General features: G+C 37.8%; 1 protein-coding gene across 1 annotated transcript; it reads left to right on the forward strand.

Moving 5' to 3' along the window:
- Positions 1 to 10,743: 10,743 nt before the first annotated feature.
- On the forward strand, positions 10,744 to 12,859 carry LOC121259159 (L-type lectin-domain containing receptor kinase IX.1-like). The gene has a single exon (XM_041160656.1). The coding sequence runs from the start codon at positions 10,815 to 10,817 to the stop codon at positions 12,741 to 12,743; it is 1,929 nt and encodes a 642-aa protein (XP_041016590.1). The 5' UTR covers positions 10,744 to 10,814; the 3' UTR covers positions 12,744 to 12,859.
- Positions 12,860 to 23,361: the final 10,502 nt, after the last annotated feature.

The following is a 23,361-nucleotide window of genomic DNA, read 5'->3' on the forward strand; positions in this document are numbered from 1 at the left end:
GCGCTCTGATCATGGTTATGCTGAAAATATGGTAAACTTGTGGTTTTAGTGTCAAAAAAATGATTTTGTGGGTGTGTGTATCATGACGCCAAGTTGAGATTAGACATTATCTCAATGGAACTCTTCTAGTCTCTCGAGAGCATATAAAACTGAGTGACATCCCTGGGTTATCGTCGTATGATAAGTGTTATTTTTATGAGATTTAATCATTCTTTTATTTATGAAAAGTGTCTAATTTCCTTTAATTCTATTCTATTTCTATATATTTTTCTTTATTTTCTTATATTGAAGAAATGAGAATATTTAGTGCAAAAGGGGAGCATTTTGGTACAAAAAAAGAAACTACGAATCCAGACTGACAAAAGGTAACTAGATTAGAAGAAAGTCGAGGAGCGAAGAGCCTTGTCCCGTGGGCAGTAAAGAGATTTCTCTCGCTGAAGACTTTACTTTCGGTAGGCAAGGAGACTCAATGGCACTGAGCGATATAATTTACTTCCTAGGCACAAAGCTCTAGGCAACTAGTCTAAACGACCAACTAAAAAGACAAACCTAAACGACATCTTGGATAACAACGAGACAAAAGGCGAGCAGATTTACCGCTCGGTAGGTTGGCGAGAGGGTTCTATCATCCTGATTGAGAGTCTTTCCATGCTCGTTCGTTTGTGAACACCACGCCATTCATATTCAGCACACGGCATCTACTCGGTGGGATAATTCCTCCCGATCGGGATCAATCTGTTGCTGACAACCAAATTCGAGTTCCCAGTTCCGCAATAAATCTGTTGGCGACCAAATCCTCCCTAGTTTCAAAATTCAAGCCGCATATCATTGAATCTTTCATTTTAGATAATTTTGATATTCTTGGGATAATTTTCTTATATGTTAACATCTATCTTTAGAAACTATTTTCAAGATTTTTAGGCTAGATTGTAGCCGCATTTATTTGGTTTCCAGATTTGAATTTTGACAGCTATTTAATCTCGTCTTGTGGGATGAATAGGGGTCTGAAGTATGAATCTGAGTCTAAATCTAAGTTTTAGAGTCTGAGTTTTAGAGTTCCAGCAATTATTCTTCAAGCGTTCTTTCGAGGAGGTGGGACTAGAGGGCAGAAGCGAGAGCCACATGCTTCATCAACCGATTTCAATGAAGAACACCAGTTTTATTCCTTTTCTTTTCAATTCCATTATGAACTAATTATATTTTCTAGAGCGTTGATATAGCCTAGCATTGAACACATAGTTTATATTTTAAGTTATTTTATTTTCAATATTTTCATGATTGAGTGTTTATTCCTTGTTCTTAATGCTTACAATTTTGTAGCTAACTATTGTTCGATCTTTTGGATTGCAATGAGACTGAAAGATGATTTGTGATTAAATCTATAGGATTAAACACCATTAGTTGAGTGAAAGTAGAGATGCTTTACCGTGATTAGCGTGATTTTTAGGAAAAATTTAAAGAACTTAATGAGTCTCCAATTAATTAAATTAACATAGAGATATGAAATTATTAGTTGGAGACTTTTTTGTATTGTTCGAGAGAAAATATTGAATAATTAAGAGATTTTTATCATCAACTTGGGATAATTAGAATTCTATAACAAAAAAGAATAAATTGTGTGGGATTTAGTACGTGAAATCGAACGCTCTAGATCTATTATTATTATCTTTAAAATCTCTTTCCAGTTGTGAGTTTGTCTCTCTATCTCTCTCTCTCTCTCTAGATCTCTAATTGATCTCACTTAGTCCCTCTATCTTCCACTAGAGCACCTCTGAAGCCCAAGGTATTTCACCACCTCCTCCTCTTGGTCTCTATCTCTGTAAGTTCTCTCCCTCCCTCTTTTCCCTCTGTCTTTCTGTTTCCCTCATAAATTTCTCTCTTTCGCAGGAACACCATCGCGCTACAGCTCAAGGATATGCAGAAAGATCCTCCTACCTCTTCTAGTTTGTGTGACTAACTTAGAGCATGGTTTTCATATTTTAATTTTTTGTGTAGATGGTTCGATACTTAATTTTTTGGGGTTAGTCCTATAACCCTAGCTTCAATCCCTTGCTTGGGTTCATTGATCTTGTTTGGATAGATTAATTAGGTGTTAGCATCGCTCAACTATCGTATGTTGCCTCTATTTTGGTTTGTAGTTTGCCTTGTTTTTTACTACACTGTACATATACTCAAGTAGCTTTTGTTTTCTGTGGTATCCATCCCTGATTTAAACAAAACCTTGAGGCTTGAAGTTCCTCTCATGTCATTAGATATAATATGTTGTGATTTGTTTTCTACAGGCTAAGTTAAGATGATGAAGGTGTTGTTATATAGCTTTTGGGGTGGTTTGGATTTATTTTGATATCTGGGTTTGGATGTTTTGTTTATATGTAACCCTTAAGTATACAATTTGGTTACACAGTTTTCCTCTACCATAAGTGAGGGTTTCAATAAAATTGGGGTGTCGTCCCTTAAAACATATTTATTTATATATATATATATGTAGCTTTTGGGGTCAGTTATTATATATTTTGGGTTCTTTATTTAAGTTGCAACCATAAAATGCATACATGAAGTACCTGACTTGAGTTAAGATGATGTAAAAGATGCAGCTTTTATCACTAACATGCGCTCATCGAATAGAAGTAGTCTTTTGAAAATGTTGGATTGGGCAATTTTTCCTAGGTAAGTTATATTTGTAATCTTCTTGGATTTAATATTAAAATGCCTTTCTTTCCATATTTTAGAAGCATTAATTCTTGCGTAAGTGGAGAGTCTAATGCAACACTTCTGAATTAGACAGTGTAAGGTTTTCGATTTAGGTTCAAAAAGTTTGTGCTTTGTACTTTTAGTTTTGTTATGTATTTGGTATGATTGAGATCCGATAACTAGAGAACCTAGTAATTGGCGTTGTGATGTAAAAACATTTCTCCTTTGATATTTTGTCTTAATATCTGACCATTGAAGAAAAGACAACTTTTCTCAACATGTGTAGTAAACTTGTATTTATTTCATCATGTGTTTGTAGATAGTATGCGTATCATAATTAACTATATGGATTAAATGAAGAGGAGGAGCCATTTAGAACAAGGTAGCATTTCATTATTGTCTCCCATCACAGATTCACTTCACAAGGTAACATTTCTTCTTTTCTTTTTCTCCTCTTGAAAATTATTTTCTACTTGATTTGCTTAATTCTTTCTAAACTTTCGCTGTGAGATGTCAGATTTTGATTGCATAGGATAGGTCATTTTCTTGTTCATTTTCCACCCCTATTTAATAATTGAGTAGATACTTGTTAGCCTTTTGTATGCTAGACTTTATTATTTTTATTTGTATGCTCAATAAGGTAGTCTTCATTCATTCGAACATGACAAGAAAATAGTTCATTCCCTTGCTAAACCTTTGCAGCTACTGAATTTGAAAAATGAGACATTGCTTGAGCACTCTTCTCTTCGAAAAACCAAAACTACTTCCTTCCTCTATTAAGCCTCTACAAGTGGTAATTAATACTTCCCTGAACTTCCTTTTATTTCTTGTTTGCGACTAAAGTATGAGACAAAATGGTGATTGTTGTTCATTTCCTTTGTGTCATTGTCACTTCATTCTCTTTTCTTTCTTCTCAGTAAATATAAATGTTTATGATGCAGCTATATCTTTTGCTGACATTGTTATATCGGTTCTATTTGCTAGATAAAATTAGTATAATAGATTTGTGAACTTATTTGTGATCAATTGGACAAGATATATCTGATGTGCTTGTATTAGGTTTCCTTAGTTTGATGTGCTTGCATTTTTCACCTACCTTTGTCTGCTCGACGTAAACCACCAAAATAGTAGTTGAGAAGTTTTTCTATCTCTCTACCTTTGCCTACTCTCAGTAAACCATCAAAACGATGTGCTTGAATTAGAATTCTTTTCTTTGCTCATCTTTGGCAATTTATTTTGCAGGATTTTCTTGGACTAGTTTAGAAGTCTCTCTCTCTCCGGTAGAAATGATATCCAGCAAACTGTTGGTGATGCTATCATGGTGAGCATTGCTTTTCATCCCAAGTTTGTTCTCTCTTAGTACATCACTGGTAGTCCAAGCAAATTTGTTGAGCTCTTTTCCAAGAGAACTCTGTTTTTGGTTAATGTGGTTGTCACTTGTTTGTTATGAGTTAATACCTAGAGTCATATATACTTCAGTTTTCAGGTATATCTTTAATGTTTTCTTGTGTTACATATGTTCCAATTATTGTATTATTTTTTGTCTTTCCTTTTTAATCTCCTATGCTTAGTGTATTTATAATGTATTGTTCACATCCTTTGTGTGTTTTAGGGTATGACAGCCATACAATTTCACTAGTATTTTTGATATATTTTGTAACAGACTTTTTCCGGCAAATTGTAGTCACCGAAAATGGGCAATTTCGTCGAATTCGCATTGCCAGTATAAGTTTTTTGCAATGACATATGCAATTCTATGTACCATTTTTATGGCGGTTATATATCTATTTGCAGCAGTACATCAGCGCCACAAATAGTCACATTTTTACGACTTTTTTTTTTTAAATCGTTGGTAAAATGTTTTTGTAAAGCAACTTTTGCATCCAATGTGTGTCGAAGTAGAAATGTTGGGAAAAAAACTAATTCTGACGATTCTCACCACTTTTAGCAACAAAATATGTTACTGAAAAGGGCCACTTTTCCTGTAGTATTTAGAAAAAATAAGAAATGATCCATGATTGATCTAAAGTACCACATAATTTGTAAAAAATAATGAAAATAAGATAATATTATAGTATGTAGCATTACTCATTTTGTAAGCCCTTGCTCGAGCTAGACTCCCCAAGGTAGTATATATCTATATATGCTCTAGGTTTGTAAGAAAATAAACAAACTTGATTTTCTGGCATGTAAACTCATCTTGTATTATGGTGACCTAATTCCGGAATATAAAGATATGAAATATACACTATCATGGTTAATCAAGGTCAACTAAATCCTAGCTTGTGAGGGATTTATCAATTTAAACTGATTTGTTAATTTAAAGCATGGGTGAAAATTAATTAAGTCATCTCTACTACTTACGGACACAACCCTCTATTTTTTTGGTTTAATTTGTTGGGAGAAGGTACGGTGCATGGCAGTGGGGGTCATATCGTAGTGTGAAAGTCGAAGCAGCAGCTAGCTGGGGCTACAAATTAAAAATCAAACATTCATTAGCTATGCATGTGACGTCTCGATCCTCACGTATAAAAAAATATAGGAATCGTGACGTTAGAATGATGACAACACGGTCATGCATCCCAACGATAGTGTCAAGTGTGTATACATACAACAGTATACAATAAATAACGCAACAGATAATATAAATAAGTCTACTAAGTACCAGAATTTTTAAATACAAATATCAAAACAAATCATCTTTAAAAAGTTATACAGTCATTCAAAATAAATATATTACAAGTCTCAAACCAGAATACGAGTGATCTCAATCACTCCTCGGGCAGAGCCGAATCCTCAGGCTCACCTTCATCTTCCTCTACATCAAAATCTACGTTACCATAGAACGGTACCGCATGTAAGTATAAACCAAACAACTACGAGATAAAAACATATTAATGCAACTAACAAGCATGCATATGATGAAATATGCATCATATTCAAAATATCATTTTCTCCGAAAATAGATATTTTCCAACACATGCCAAAATCCCATTTTGGCCCAAAAATAATAATTCGTCATTTTTCCAGAAAATGATCCAAATCAATAAAACCTCATTTTTCCAGAAAATGAATCACATAAAATCCTTTTAATCAACACAAGCTATTTTCCCAGAAAATAGCCCTTTAATCCATTAACCAATGCACCATGATCTCTCCTAGGGATCATCCGCACATCCTAGTTTTGTAGCAATGCTCAGTTCCACACCCAGCGCGTTCGTAGCCAAGCACCCACTACCCAACAAGCGATGCCTAGTTCCGCGCCTAGCGTGTTCGTGGCCAAGCATCCTCTAGCCCCGTCAGTAGAGGGGCCACGGAGTCGGCACAAGACCATCTCGTTCGATCCCATTGTCGCCCAGCGACAACCGAGGGGACGTCACTCAGTATATTCCGCTACCAAGTGACCAGAGGAGCTCTACCGAGATAATACCCTATCTCGGCTTAGGGTGGTGATACACACGCACCAAAAAATCCTTTAACACATGAAAACTTTTCATAAAACACATGAACATGAATGCATGTACACGAAAACCCAGTTTCCTTTACAAACATGATCATGCGTGCAATATGCCATGTACATGAACAACACCATACCAATAACCAACATTTCACAATACCAACTAAACACACAACTCCGTCCACAATCCATCCGACCCCCAAACTCCTCAGACTCAGTCCGGCATATAACCAACCAGATCACAATAATATGAGTTAGTGCAAAAATATATTTAAATCACGATAGTTCTTTGGAAAAATACTTACAGTGCTATATAGTAATTTCTGAAGGATTATGGAGCTACAAGAAATGGCGGCACAGCAACGTAACAGTGCAAAATGCACTGTGGCCGTGGGTCTCAAAAACCCACTTTTGAATGGGGACAAACTAAGACCCGAAATTGATAGGGTATGGCTTATGGATGTCAGTGAAGCTAGTGGTGGTGGTGGTTGGCCGTGGGTGGCGGCGCAAAGGGTGGTTGAAGACCAAAAATACCCAAATCGGAAATGAGGTTGGTTGTGCTTAACCAGTGACGGATCGAAACTGGGGTTGGGTGCATTGGGTAGCTGGGAGGTCGAGAATGAAGTGGTGACGAGTTGGTGGCTGGTGGTAGCGCGAAGGCGGCGCGCAAGCACAAGAGGTGTCGCGGCTTGGTGTTGGGCGTGGGAGCTATCGGCGGCGATGGAGGAGCTAGAAACGAAGAGAGATGGTCGCCGGCCAGTGGGAGAGCTGAAGGGAGGGGCAGTGTCGTGCACGGCGGCGCGACGGCGGTGGGTTGGGTGAGGAAAAAGCAACGCATGGGGAAGGGGAGAGAAGGATGTCGTGCGGGGGAAGGAAACGCAGTGGGAAAAGAAAAGAAAACGGAAAGAAAAAGAGAAAAAGAAAAGTGGAGAAAAGAAATGAGGTCCAATCCTCAGCTCTTGGGTCACAAAAAAAAGATCCAACGAAAATGATTTTAAAACAGCAAATCAATTAAAATAATTTAGACGTAATGATACAATGAAAATAAAATAATTAAATCCAGCAATCAATTAATTTAAAAAAAAGAACAATTTAATGCATAACAATAAATAATATTAAGAAAACATATCAAATTTAATTTCCACAATTTAAAGATCATAAAATAAACTATTTAAAATATCCGATAATTTTAAAATAAGAGAATAAATTTTTAAATTAATAAAAATAATCTTTCAATAAAAATATACTAAAATACGAGGTGTTACAATGCAACCACCAATTTCATTGCCCGACAAATCAAGACTTGTTAGCTCCTTGATAGGCCGAAACAAGGACAATTTTAGCAACCAAGTTGTACCGATAAAACTGGCTGCATAATGGTGACGTTGCTTTATATCGTGGACGGAGAGTTCAATGACATGACCCGTGGCGGAGTTGCTTGCTACCAACCACAACAGTCACTACTCATCTGATATACGTCCTCAATCCAAGAGGGAAGAGGGTGGCCAATGTCATAATCGGATTTTAGAAACGCCTTTTGTAGTGGCTTCACATGGGGGGCTAAGAATCTAAGATGGGGAAGAAACCATACTTGTGCGTGAAGTGTGCATGATCTTTATCTATATATACACGCTATTGGAAACCGGCCTAATTACAAAAAAAGAAAAAAAGGAAAAAAAAAAAAAAGGGAGAAATCATGCATGTGGTTATGCACGGTTCTAAGGCAGGGCTTTTGGGCTTAGCTCACGGGCTTTGGCTTTGGGTCCATTTCAAACTATTTGGGCCCACATCTCGGTAGTGTATGAACTTAACAAATGGTTGGGCCAGTTTAAGCGGTCTAAATAATCACTTTAGCTTGTCCGTATTTTCACGGATCAAATATTTAATAAATTCCTATGGGCATCATCCTAAATCCAAAATAAGTCTAATTCGTCTGGTAAGTATTTTTGGGCCTTTAAAATAAATAGTTGAACCTATCACCAATTAAATAGAGTCTACTTGGTCTGTAAATATTAAAGTTCGTTTGATTACACTGATGAAATGAGATAAAATTTGAAAGTTGAATAAAATAATATTATAATATTATTTTATAATATTATTTTGTTATGGGATTTAAAAGAATTGAATTGTTTATTTTATTTTGTATGCAAATTTGAAAAAATTGTAATGATTATATGAGATGAGATGGTTTGGTTTGTGTAACCAAATCAGACCTAAATGGGCTTTTGTCCAATTATTGTGCCCAATAAAACTCTTATAATCTACCATAATAGTTTATAGGTCTGGGATCTTTTCAAAATTATCCGACTAATCTAATTTGGGCTTTATAAATATTGACCTATTGATATTCTCCAAAATCATCAACTACATCCTGGCGATTTAAAAATAAAATTTTGAGCTTTTGGATCTAACTAAATTTTAATAAATAATAACTTGCATGCTTATCCAATATGGCTCATTAAGCCTATTTTAGGCCCAAATCCAGCCTTCATCCCTAATAAATTTCGGGTGAGGTCATTATAGTTAGTGCTAACTGTTATTCTAAATGAATGATGATTATTATATTCTTAATAAAGTTCAATAGTTGTATAAGTGTATAAAGTAACAAAGAAACAAAATGAACTTTATCTATGAGAGCATAAGAGATGGAGACAACTTCTAATAAAAGTTTAAGGTTTACATTATTTCATGAATGCCAGGATGGACTACATGGATTAATGCAAACTAATTGGTAAGATATCCAGCTAAAATTGGTTGGAATTGTGTGTGGCATTTCTGTTGTTAACGTATAAAATCTTGTTTAAGCCTAGGCCACCGTTGACTTTGTTAGGAAATTGAGATACTTACACTAATTAAAGGTTCAAGTCAATAGATACATTCTTGTATGCATGAAGATATCAGCATTTGATTAAAAATTTATTATCACAACCTAAGTGAGAGATTATAATATTTATTGTAGTTTCTTATATTAAATATATGCATTTATTGAATTTCGGTTATATATTTTCCTGGAGACATTACAATTATTAAGTAGATGCATGGCTTAGACGTGGTAGAGGTATGTTAATGCACTTTGACTTACTTTATAAAATAAATAAGGGAAATACTCTAGCCACAAAATGATTACACAAAAGTAATCTTGTAAACTGACTTGGCTTGATATGATTCGTCAAATTGTAAAATTACTTTTATTATAAAGTAAATTTAACGGATCAGATGAACTTACATCAGTTTGTAGAGTTTGTAGGATTTTTTTATGGATGTAGCAGTTTTCAATAAATAATGTATTAGACTTAGACATGAGCTGGCCAAGTCTTGCGCGTGGGCCAAATAGTCACAATACTTGAGTGGTTGCACATGGGCAGAATAGGCACTTTGAATGGGTGCAATACTTTAAAAGATTAATTCGACTGAATAGGCACTTGGGGAGACTTAAAACATGGGCTAGGCATGCCTCTTGGTAAATTTTGAAAGAAAAACTTCAAATTTACTATTTCTAGTGGTTGATTTTGTTATATTCTAGAGATGAATTGCTTGTAACTTAATAATAAACTTTTTCGAATAGGGAGTAATTATTACCTTAAAAATTATAGTGTTTTACATGCCTCAAAGTCGTATTTATTTTTCTTATTGTCGTATAAATTTTCTTCAACAAACATTGCTCCAATAGATATTCGCGATGCATCACATTCTGTAGAGGAGAAGATAGGTAGGTCGAGAAGCGGGGTTTGCATGACAGATCATTCCTGATTTAAACTATACAGTCTTGGATTCTTCTTGGATTTTCACTCCAATGGAACTGTTGTAGTAGCCTGCGACAAAATCCAATTTCCACATTGATTTGGACAGATTCCACCACGTTAGCCAAAAGACTTTTAGAAAAAGTGGAAGACCTTATTTGGAGGATTGCTATCACGGGCTGAACTTTAAAGTTGGAGGCTCTCTAATTGCATGTTGACTTGGACTAAATATTTACACCCACATCTTTCTCCGTAGAAGCGTGCAAAATTCCTGAATATTCGTAAAAGAAGGATGCCATGAACTAAGCTTGGTATCCGGAAATTCAGGTTCATTTTCTGTCAAATAATTAGGTTTGACAAATACAAGAAGGATGCCATGAACTCAATTTCTGTTGTCGCCAATTGTATGCCGGTGATCGAGGAATCTGAGTAAAAGTCTCAGTGTATAGAATTAGAATATGCGTAAAAGTCTCTTTTTTACGAAGCTTCTTAATTAAGAACTATATATCTGGCAGGCAGTAGAACTGTATATCCAGCGGCTAAAATTCGGCATCCTAAAGATATAATTTTATGAAGGAATTTGCCGACCAGCCGAATTTGCCGACCAGCTTTGATGGCTGGGCGTCTCTTTTTTTTTTTTTTTATATATTTTTTTAATATATTTAAATATTTTTATTAAAAAAATAAACCAATATACTAATAATTATTTTAATGTAGTAAGTAAAAGAAAAAAATTAAAAGAAGATAAATATATGAATAGTCGGGATAGTAGTATTATTCTTTATAAACTGAAACTTCACGTTCTATTTCGACGCAAGTTATCCAACTGCTCTCTCTTTTATCTCTCTCTCTCTCTCTCTCTCTCTATATATATATATATATACTTTCCAAGCCGTAGATTACATTTTTAGGACAAAAAACCCAATATGTTTCGTCTCTTCTTCTTCCTTCTACTTCTTCCCTCCGCTCACACAGTTTATTTCCAAATAACTCGCTTTGAACCCAATACTGACAACATACTATACTTGGGAGATGCAGCGCCTTCTGTTGGAGCCATTGAGTTGATCAACAGATATACTTATGTATGCCGAGTCGGCCGAGCTATCTATTCTGAGAGGGTGCCTCTCTGGGACTCTGATACAGGAATACTCACTAACTTTAGCACACATTTCTCCTTCGTTATCGACACCCAAGGTCGTGCTGAATATGGCCATGGTTTAGCCTTCTTCTTGGCTCCTGTCGGGTTCGAAGTCCCTCTAAATTCAGCTGGTGGGTTTTTAGGCTTATTCAACACAACAACCAGCGATTCTTCTCTGAACCAAATTGTTCATGTCGAATTCGACTCGTACGTGAACCAAGAATGGGATCCTCCATTTGAGCATGTGGGGATTAATAACAACTCAATTGCTTCCACAAAATACACTTCTTGGAATGCCAGCTCACACAGTGGAGATACCGCTGATGTATGGGTCACTTACGATGCTTCTAAGAAGAACTTGAGCGTCTCTTGGAAATATCAAACAACCTCTAATCCTCAAGTGAATACGAGTCTTTCTTTTGAAATTGATCTCATGCAGGTTCTTCCAGAGTGGGTCATAGTTGGATTTTCAGCTGGTACAAGTCAATTTGGAGAGCGCAATAAAATTCAGTCATGGGAATTCAGTTCAAGTTTGGAAAGAAAGGAAAGAAGGGGGAAGAATGCAAACAAGAAGAGTTTAGTTGTTGGTCTAACAGTTTTAGCTGGAGTTCTGATAGCTGTAGCAATTGTCACATGTGTAATATTATTGTTTGCATGGAAGGTAAAGAAAAAGGAAGAAGAATCAAATGAGACTCTGAACTTAACATCAATTAATGAAGACCTTGAGAGAGGAGCAGGACCAAGAAGATTTTCTTACCGGTATCTTGCTTCTGCCACCAACAACTTTTCAGATGACAAGAAGTTGGGAGAAGGAGGGTTTGGTGCCGTCTACAGGGGGTACTTAATTGATTTGGATATACCAGTTGCTGTGAAGAAAATCTCAAGGGGGTCTAAACAGGGAAGAAAGGAATACATAACTGAGGTGAAAATTATTAGCAGGATAAGACACAGGAATCTGGTTCAACTCATAGGATGGTGCCATGACAATAGTGAGTTCCTACTTGTTTACGAGTTTATGCCAAATGGTAGCCTTGATATGCACTTGTTTAGCAAGAGGAGTCCTTTAACTTGGGCAGTGAGATACAAGATAGCTTCTGGGTTGGCATCTGCGCTGCTTTATCTCCACGAAGAATGGGAGAAATGTGTCGTTCACCGAGACATTAAATCAAGCAATGTCATGCTTGATTCTAGTTTTAATGTGAAGCTTGGAGACTTTGGATTGGCTCGGCTCATGGACCACGAGCTAGGTCCTCAGACAACTGGATTGGCTGGAACGTTAGGCTATATGGCTCCAGAATACATAGCCACTGGAAGGGCTAGTAAAGAGTCAGATGTATACAGTTATGGTGTGGTTACGTTAGAAATTGCAACCGGACGGAAGTCAACTGACCCTCCAGAAAAGGATTCTGCAATGGGATTGCTAGAGTGGGTTTGGAATCTTTATGGAAGTGGAAGGCTTCATGTGGCGATTGATAAGAGATTGCATATGGATTTCGAGGAGAAGGAGATAGAGTGTTTAATGATTGTCGGACTGTGGTGTGCTCATCCTGATCGAAGTCTTAGGCCGTCAATAAGGCAAGCAATTCAAGTTCTTCATTTTGAGGCTGCAATGCCAAATCTTCCTTTGAATATGCCTGTTCCTTTGTATCATGTACCCACACCATTAGTTAGCTCTGGTGAACCTTTTATAACTACTAGTCTAGACGACGGTCGTTGAGCGCCTGAACTGTGAACCATGCGCATCTCGATTTGTCAAGCTATAGGGTTGTTGTCCTTGCTTCCCTTTTGTACCGCTTATTGTCTTAGGTATACATAGTACAATCTATGTAGAAAAAGCCAAATTGCGAATCTTTTCTTTATTTTTATTTTTATTTTATTTTTTTATGCGAAAGCTTCATATTATTAAAGAAAACATTACAAAGTGTGTTTGTCCAGCCACAAGGCCTGGGACACACCAACAGGAACAATATCCCAACACATCTCAATGTTTTCAACATTCCAAACATAATGGGCAAGCCTATGTGCTACTTCATTCCCTAGTCGATTAACATGTTGAACTTTGCAATCTCTAAATCTCTAAAACGTTGCATAACTCTCTTTGTTTCTTGAACGAAGACTCTTTGTGGGCAGTGTGAATCATTAACATTTTGGATCTCGTTGACCATCATCAAACAATCACTTTCGAGAATGAGATTTGCAATCCCCATATTTGCACATAGTTGTAAGCCTTGGAACATGGCTTGCAGTTCTATAGTTGCAGGATCTTGGGCCTCAGCTTCCAACTTGCTAGCAGCCATAACAATGTGTCCCTTTTTGTGTCTCTAAGAATGATACATACCCCTGCCTTATGATGATAAAAAAATATTGCACCATCTACATTCAAATTTAGGAATTCTAGAGGAGGAGGTTACCATCTGTAACTTGGCTTTGGCTGTGAGCTTGGGGCCTACCTCACTTCATTATGAAGTTTTTGCATCGATAATGCATGCTCTATCACCTAATTTGGGTCCAGGCAAACTTTTCCATGGATCATCTTATTTCTTCTATACCAAAATGCCCATGTAAGTAGAACAAAGATTGTCAGCTCATCTCTCGTTCCCTTTTCCTTCATACTTAGAGCCACTTCCTTCAGAGTCATATTTTGATCCACATCTTGTATTAACAAGACATATTTAATCCAATAATCACGAATGCTTGGGCAATGCAGTAGGGCATGTGGGAAATCCTCCATGTTGTCCTTGCAGAAACTGCACTTTTCATCAACCTCAATGTGTCTTTTACTCAGATTTGCAAGTGTAGGAAGTCCATTGTAACACCCAAGCCCCAATCCTGACCCAGGCCCGCAAACGAGCCCAATCCACCTATAAAATTGCATCTTTTGACAAGTGAGTTTCTCTTTCTCGTTTCCCTCTCCTCCTTTCCCCTCGACGATTTCTCAGTTATATCCCCCCCACCGCTGCCACCCCACCCCCCCCCCCCCCCCCCCCCCCCCGCCCGGGTGTTTCTCTCCCCTTCAGTTTCCTTCTCACCATTTCATCCCGCTTTCACAACACTCCACTTCAGTTTTCCTGTAACGCCCCGCATCCGGAAGGGTCGAAGAATTACTACCTGTCACTTACAAACATATCTCTCCAAACACTTAAAACTCCAAAGACTTCATGATTAGCACACAAACTCATATTTTCCAAATACTCTATAAGTCATCATTTCAAAAACATAAACCAAAAGGGGGTCCAAAATCTCCCAATAACCTCAACAAAATTAAATAATACATCTTTAGGTCTCAATAGGTCCAAACAACATAAAGTACTTCAAATACTCAAGTTAAATCCATCTACTAACAATGGTACTCTTAGGTACCCAACCTTCCATCCATATCTAGCCAGCTTCAATTCTATTCCTGACCCCCAGCTGGGTAATCAATGTTATCTGAAAATATATGAAGATAAGGGGATGAGTTATCCACAACTCAGTAAGCAGAGAACATATACTAGTATGTAAACATGAGCCAATTTTAAAAAGTTTAGTATGCAGAAATAAATCATTTCATTTTCATATACACATATCAAAACGTATTATCAGGAAAAATTAGAGCGTCTTTTAAAATCTTTTCATACTCATAAACCAAATTCATATTCAAAAGCTGTTTTGGCATAACGTAACTGCACATCTTCATCTTATTATATTATATCATGTCATATACCATGTTTAACCCCCGTGGTAGGGTTGTGCTATCCCCGGTGGCCAAACCAGGCAGTATCATGTTGTGAAACTTCCCCTTTTTCAATCGCGGAGCCCCGAGTGTGCACACAGGAAAGAACACGTAAAAAACCACTTTGTTTCCAAAGTGGGTGCACTCATATCATATCATATCATGTTGGTACCAACCATATCACGTGAACCCGTATCATCATATCAGAACCATATTCAGAATCAAATTCAGAACAGATAAGTATGTCAAAGTTTTATCATATCCATATCATATCAAAACACGTGCGAAACATATTCATATCATTTCCATTTGATCAAAAACAAATCCAAATCATTTCATACCACATGTATAAAAATCTCAATGGTATCATATTCGCTCTTTTGCATATTTCAAAAGCATGTCAAGTATTGCTCATGTCTACACATTTCATGTCAAAATATTTATTTTCTCTTTCATCCGTATCTTATGATTGAATGCAAAACATACCTGAGGTTGTTTTTCACTTTTTCTTTTTAAAACAACATACACATTTTTACAAGCTAACCTCAGTTCATTTCTTTTTATGTAAATCTAGCATAAGAACTCCGCTTACCTGGACTTCTAAGCTTTTTCAAAAAAGATTTTCCAAAAGTGCCGAATAAATACTAATCTTCACCTACAAGATAATCACGTAAATTTCCAATCAATCTTGTATTTCGATATTCAAGCCTAAAACTTCTAAAATAATTCATTTTTAATTCTTGAAATACCAACATCACGTTCAAAACTCATCACTATCCAACATCAAAACTCCGACTAAAAACATTAAATTCCAACTTATTTACAATTGAGATCTTACTATAATTTATAAAACTAAAATAACATAACTATATCGAGATCATCATAAGTAGAAAATCATACTTTTGTTTTTGTTTTTTAAAAAAATATTCTTTTAAAAGGATTTAAAAATTAAGATTTTGCATTTGCCGATCACTTCAAAAATTTATCAATATTTATATGAAGAAAATATTCCGTTAAAATATCAGTCTCTTACAAAAACGAACTTAACAATATAAAACCACACGTCGCTGTCCAAATAAAAACATACTCTACAACCCACGTAATATACTCATTGATTTCAAACCCAAAGTACATAATATAAACTCATTAACTTGAACACCCGAAACAGTAACTCTGGAGTAATACTATAAGGGGTAAAAAGTAATATTACTTCCTACTATAGTTAACGTAATTACACACACATATATATATATAGACCATAAAATGAACTACTGGAAAACAGAAAACAATAACGTAACAGCTGTGCAGTGGCAGTACTTACGGGGAGGTGGGGGCACGATGGCGTGGAGCTGGTGGTTGGCTACGGCAGAAGGGGTCGCGCTTTGTTACTGGCTGCGAGAGCAAGAGAGAGAGACGAGTAAGAGAGGCACACGGTGAGAGGACGAGGGAGAGACAGAGAGAAAAGGAACTCCAACCGGAAATGACGTGAGCTTACCGGGGGTTAGAGGCGGCGTGCGGTGGTCTGGGATGATGGGAAGTCCTCGCCGGCAATTTCTGTGGAGAACAGTGAGAAGGAGCTCATGATGGACGGTGATTGCAGCAGTTTGAAACTGCTCTGCTTTTTACAACTAAAACAGAGTATTTCGGGGCTGCAACCAAGGCTATGGCGTTGGGTGGCAGCACCATGTGGCTGGGCACGGTGGACCGAGGGTGGTGCGACGACAGCTTGCGGTGGCTTTGTAAGGCTGAGCACGATGGTGAGGACCGGACTAAGCTTCACTGTGATGGGTGAAGACCGAATGGCTTGGGGTGGCAGTTTACCAGGTGAAACCCGAGCCTTCGGTTTGGTGTTTGGCAGAGCAAAGATGGCCTTCTGCGAAGAGAAGAACGAGCGGCGCCTAGTCTGGGGTTGAAGATGTTTAACATATATATAAGATAAAAGTAGTAAAAAGATAAAACCTAGAGGAAAAATGATGAAATGACATGCATGAAAATGGAAAAGAAACTGGACGGGAACCTGTGCAACGAATGGCGTGTACCCATGCGAGCGATTCTGGAAACGTGAACCACGTGTATGGATGGCAGTGGCTCGGTCTTACATTCTCCCCCTTATAAAAATTTCGTCCTCGGAATTTGTTATAAAAAGTCAAAATTCGCATCGAAGAGTTGTGGGTACTTACCTCGCATTTCTTCCTCCAACTCCCAAGAAGCTTCACTAATAGCATGATTTTTCCACATCACTTCGACAAAAGGGATAGTTCGAGTCCGTAGCACTTACTCTTTCCTTTCCAAAATCCGAACTGGTTCTTCCGCATAAGTCATATCCTCCTGAATCTGAAGTGGTTCATAGTCAATAATGTGTGTCGGGTCGGGAACATATTTCCTCAACATGGACATATGAAATACATTATGCACTCCCGCAAGTGCTGGAGGAAGTGCTACTCTGTAAGCCACTGGTCCAATCCGGTCAAGAATCTCAAATGGCCCAATATATCTTGGGCTCAACTTACCATTCTTTCCAAATCTCATAATTCCTTTCGTCGGTGCTATTCTCAAAAATACTTTACCTCCAACCTCAAACTCCAATTGGGGGCGACGCTTGTCTACATAACTCTTTTGTCGGCTTTGAGCTGCTTTCATTCTTGCCCGAACGATATCTATCTTCTCTGTAGTCTGCTGAATAATCAATAGTCCCAAAAGTTTCCTTTCACCTACTTCATCCCAATACAATAGAGATCTACACCTTCTGCCATACAAAACCTCATAGGGTACCATTCCAATGCTAGCCTGGAAACTATTATTATAGGCAAACTCGACCAACGGTAAATGTTGCATCCAAGTTCCCTTAAAATCCATCACACATACCCTCAACATGTCTTCCAAGATTTGAATAGTTTGTTCTGACTGTCCATCTGTCTGAGGGTGAAATGCAGTACTGAAACTTAACTTAGTACCCATTGCCTCCTGTAAGCTTCGCCAGAACTTGGAGGTGAAACGAGGGTCTCTATCCGACACAATAGATACCTGTACCCCATGCAACCTCACTATCTCTCGCACATACAACTCTGCTAGTTTGTCCAATTTATAAGAGACATTAATGAGTATAAAATGAGCAACTTTTGTTAAGCGATCCACGATCACCCATATAGCATCTTGTCCGCTCAATGCTCTCGATAGGCCTGTCACAAAGTCCATGGTGATATGCTCCCACTTCCACTCTGGGATCTGGAGTGGTTGTAATAACTCTGCTGGTCTCTAATGCTCCGCCTTCACCTGTTGGCAAGTTAGGCACTGTTCTAAAAATTTAGCAATTTCTCTTTTCATACCATTCCACCAAAAAGACTATCTCAAGTCCCGATACATCTTGGTACTCCCTGGGTGAACTGTGTATAAGGAACGGTGTGCTTCTTCAAGAATTACCCTTTTCAGTTCTTCATTAGCTGGCACGCATAATCTACCTCTAAATATTAACACTCCATCTTCGGAAATGCTAAAGTCAGATCTATCGCCGTTCTCGACTTCTTCCACTAGTTTCACCAACCCTAAATCCACCTTCTGAACAGCTTTGATTCTATCTATTAAGGTTGGTTGAACTATCAAACTAGGCAAGAAAGTACTTGTATCACTAGTGATAACCTCAATACCAGCTCTTTCTAGGTCCATTAACAACCTATGTTGAGTGGTAAGGGCTGCAACTGCTGGTCTCACAAACTTCCTACTTAAGGCGTCGGCTACAACATTAGCTTTGCCTGGGTGATAGTTGATGGTGCAATCATAATCCTTGATCAACTTGAGCCATCTCCTCTGCCTCATATTTAATTCTTTTTGGGTGAAGAAATATTTCAAACTCTTGTGATCTGTATAAATCTCGCACTTTTTCCCATACAGATAGTGTCTCCAAATCTTAAGTACAAAAATGACTGCCGCAAGCTCCAGATCATGCGTGGGATAATTCTGCTCGTACGCTTTCGGCTGGCATGAGGCGTATGCAATAACCTTCCCATGTTGCATCAGTACGCACCCCAAACCAAGCCTTGATGCATCGCTATAAACTACAAATCCCCCTCTAGCCGTGGGGACTGTTAACACCGGAGCCGTCACTAATCTCCGTTTCAACTCCGAGAAGCTTCCTTCACACTTTGTTGTCCACTCAAACTTATTATTTTTCCTGGTGAGTGCTGTGAGAGGAACTGCTATCTTGGCGAAACCGTCAATGAATCGACGGTAATAACCCGTCAATCCCAAGAAACTTCTAACCTCATGCACATTCTTCGGCGTCGGCCAATTAACCACTGCCTTCACTTTTCCCAGGTCCACTGAAATGCCATCTTTCGAAACTACATGCCCCAGAAATGCGATTGAATTAAGCCAAAATTCACACTTCTTCAATTTAGCAAACAACATTTTATCTCTGAGTGTCCCAAGTACCAACCTCAAATGTTCCTCATGCTCGGATTTGCCTTTGGAGTATACCAATATATCATCAATAAAAACAACTACAAACTTATCCAAAAATTCATGGAATACCTTGTTCATCAAATCCATGAATACTGCTGGAGCGTTAGTCAGGCCAAAAGGCATGACCAAAAACTCATAATGGCCATAACGAGTCCTGAAAGCCGTCTTAGCTATGTCTTCTGCTCTGATCTTCAATTGATGGTAACCCGATCGAAGATCAATCTTTGAAAATACCTGAGCGCCCTGGAGCTGATCAAACAAATCCTCTATACAGGGTAGCGGGTACTTATTCTTTATGGTCACACGATTAAGTTCCCTGTAGTCAATACACATCCTCATCGATCCATCCTTCTTCTTCACAAAGAGGACTGGAGCTCCCCAAGGTGATACACTGGGCCGGATAAAACCTTTATCCAACAGGTCTTGCAATTGTTCCTTGAGTTCCAGTAACTCCGACGGTGCCATCCGATAAGGTGCTTTTGAAAGGGGTGCCGTGCCTAGAACTAGTTCGATAGTAAACTCTACTTCCCGCTCGGGCGGGAGTCCAAGTAAATCTTCTGGGAAAACCTCTGGATATTCTCTCACCATAAGTATCTGCTCTAACTTCAACTCCTCTTTTGGTGCTTCTACCACGCAGGTTAAGAATCCCTGACAACCATCTCGGAACAATTTCCCAACTTGAACGACAGATATGATGGGTGGATGTATCCTCACTTTTGAACCTGTGAATCGAAATTCACTTTCTTTTAGGGGCCTAAAAATCACTTCCTTTTTAAAACAGTCTATGCTGGCGTGGTAGCAAGCCAACCAATCCATACCCAAAATTATATCAAACCCAATCATGTTAAACACTATCAAATCTGCTGGCATCAATCTTCCCTCAATTGCTAAAGGACACCCTGGTAGAAACTCGTCATAGACTACCGAATTTCCTGTTGGGGTCACAACCACTAACTTGGACTTTAACTTTTCAGTTTCTAAGGTGCAAAATTGAGCATAATTCATGGAAACAAACGAATGTGTCGCTTCCGAATCAAATAACACAGTGGCATTATTAGAAAACAAAGAAAGAGTACCTGTGGTCACAATCAACATCATTTATGAACTAAAATTTCCAAATCTTAACCTCAATCCACAAATTAATATCTTAAAACATAACAAAGAAGTCATACCCGTGATCACATCATTCCTATCCTCAGCCTCTCCAGGTGTCAGAGCAAAAACCCTTGCAGGCACAATAGTGCGTTGGATGTTGCCTCGCGCTGTCCCTTCTGTCCTAGGTGGTGGTGGTGGCCTGTTGCTATCCAATCGCAAAGGGCAGTCCCTGAGATAATAGCCCGATTTGCCACATGGGTAGCATAGTCCCGCTTCCTTCCTGCATACTCCAATATGTACTCGGTTCCATACATTGATATGCTTGTTGGGTGCCCTGAACCATCATTTTTCCCGAGCTACTACCTTCATTTCTCTTTTTCCACGCTCCTTGGTCCATACCAGAATGAGGCCCCGATGAAATAGTCATCTTCCTCTGATCGTGCAATGAGCGCTCCTTTGAAGGCTTCACTCAAAAACTATGGCCTTATCTACCAATTCTGAGAAATTCCGAATCTGGAAGCCCACTACTCGTTCATAAAGTTTTTCATTTAGCCCTTGTTCGAATTTACGCGCTTTCTTTTCTTCGTCAGGAATTAGATACGCAGCAAAACGGGATAATTCAATGAATCTAGCTGCATATTGGTGCACCGTCATGGATCCCTACACCAGAGTGGCAAATTCCATTGCCTTATCCTCTCGAGCCGAGCTTGGGAAAAATCGCTCAACAAAAATCTGCTTAAAATGTGGCCAACTGACTATTTCTGTTCTCCTTGCTTCTCGGATAGTTCTTTCTAAGATCCACCATCTTTTTGCCTCACCGGTCAGTTTGAATGTTGCATATACCACCTTTTGTTCATCTGTGCAGGTTAACACCCTCAATATCTCTTCAATATCTTGCACCCAATCTTCAGCTAGGGTTGGTTCGCCTTTGCCATCAAATGAAGGGGGTGCATCCGATTGAACTGTTCTATGCTACCACCTCCTTCATTAAAATTGCGTTGGCGACCCACGGGATTTTGCGCGAGATCATCTATTAACTGATGAGCTACTGCTCGTAGTACTTTAGAAGCACTCGGGTTTCCTCCCCTTTCGTTCTCGTTCACATTTAAGTCCGACATACTTCGTTCTCGACGACGAGGTGGCATCCTGTAATAAAGATAAAAGAAGTATGCGAAACAGTAGTAATGATTAATCTCCAAAATCTAAAACTTTAGCACCATCAAATTTATTTAATAAAAGTCTCCAAAATCAAACCAAACCACAAACAACATGAATTCAACTCATAGATCTATAAAATCCTACACATCAAAATCATTCCTAAACTTTGTAAATTTTAAGACCTCGAATACTTATGATATTCTTCCATATAGTCCGCTCCATTATCATATCCAATCTGAAAATGATTCCTTAAAGCCTATCTATACTCCAAAGTCATACACTCTATAGTCTGCAAAACCTCAAACCTGGCTCTGATACCAACAGTAACTCCCCGCACCCAGGAGGGTCAGAGAATTACTACCTGTCACTTACAAACCTGTCTCTCCAAGCACTTAAAACTCCAAGGACTTCATGATTATCACACAAACTTATATTTTCCAAATAACCATAATACAAACTCCATAAGTCATCATTTCAAAAACATAAACCAAAAGGAGGTCCAAAATCTCCCAATAACCTCAACAAAATTAAATAATACATCTTTAGGTCTCAATAGGTCCAAACAACATAAAGTACTTCAAATACTCAAGTTAAATCCATCTACTAACAATGGTACTCTTAGGTACCCAACCTTCCATCCATATCTAGCCAGCTTCAATTCTATTCCTGACCTCCAGCTGGGTAATCAATGTCATCTGAAAATATATGAAGATAAGGGGGTGAGTTATCTACAACTCAGTAAGCAAAGAACATATACTAGTATGTAAATATGAGCCAATTTTAGAAAGTTTAGTATGCAGAAATAAATCATTTCATTTTCATATACACATCTAAAAACGTATTATTAGAAAAAATCAGAGCGCCTTTTAAAATCTTTTCATACTCATAAACCAAATTCATATTCAAAAGCTGTTTTGGCATAACGTAACTGCACATTTTCATCTTATTATATCATATCATGTCATATACCATGTTTAACTCCCGTGGTAGGGTTGTGCTATCTCCGGTGGCCAAACCAGGCAGTATCATGTTGTAAAACTTCCCCTTTTTCAATCTCGGAGCCCCGAGTGTGCACACAAGAAAGAACACGTAAAAGACCACTTTGTTTCCAAAGTGGGGTGCACTCATATCATATCATATCATGTTGGTACCAACCATATCACGTGAATCCGTATCATCATATTAGAACCATATTCAGAATCAGATTCAGAACAGATAAGTATGCCAAAGTTTTATCATATCCATATCATATCAAAACACGTGCGAAACATATTCATATCATTTCCATTTGATCAAAAACAGATTGAAATCATTTCATACCACATGTATAAAAATCTCAATGGTATCATATTCGCTCTTTTGTATATTTTAGAAGCATGTCAAATATTGCTCATGTCAACACATTTCATGTCAAAACATTTATTTTCTCTTTCATCCGTATCTTATGATTGAATGCAAAACATACACTGAGGTTGTTTTTCACTTTTTCGTTTTAAAATAACATGCAGATTTTTACAAGCTAACCTCAGGTCATTTCTTTTTATGCAAATCTAGCATAGGAACCCCGCTTACCTGGGTTTCTTAGCTTTTTCAAAAAAATTTCCCCAAAAGTGCCGAATAAATACTAATCTTCACCTATAGGATAATCACGTAAATTTCCATAAATTTCCAATCAATCTCGTATTTCGATATTCAAACCTAAAACTTCTAAAATAATCCATTTTTAATTCCTCAGACCCAAAATTCTCATTATTCCTGAAATACCAACATCACGTTCTAAACTCATCACCATCCAACATCAAAACTCCGACTAAAAACATTAAATTTCAACGTATTTACAATTGAGATCTTACGATAATTTATAAAACTAAAATAACATAACTATATCGAGATCATCATAAGTTGAAAATCA

Source organism: Juglans microcarpa x Juglans regia, chromosome 4D, assembly GCF_004785595.1.
Source record: "Juglans microcarpa x Juglans regia isolate MS1-56 chromosome 4D, Jm3101_v1.0, whole genome shotgun sequence".
NCBI lineage: Eukaryota > Viridiplantae > Streptophyta > Magnoliopsida > Fagales > Juglandaceae > Juglans > Juglans microcarpa x Juglans regia.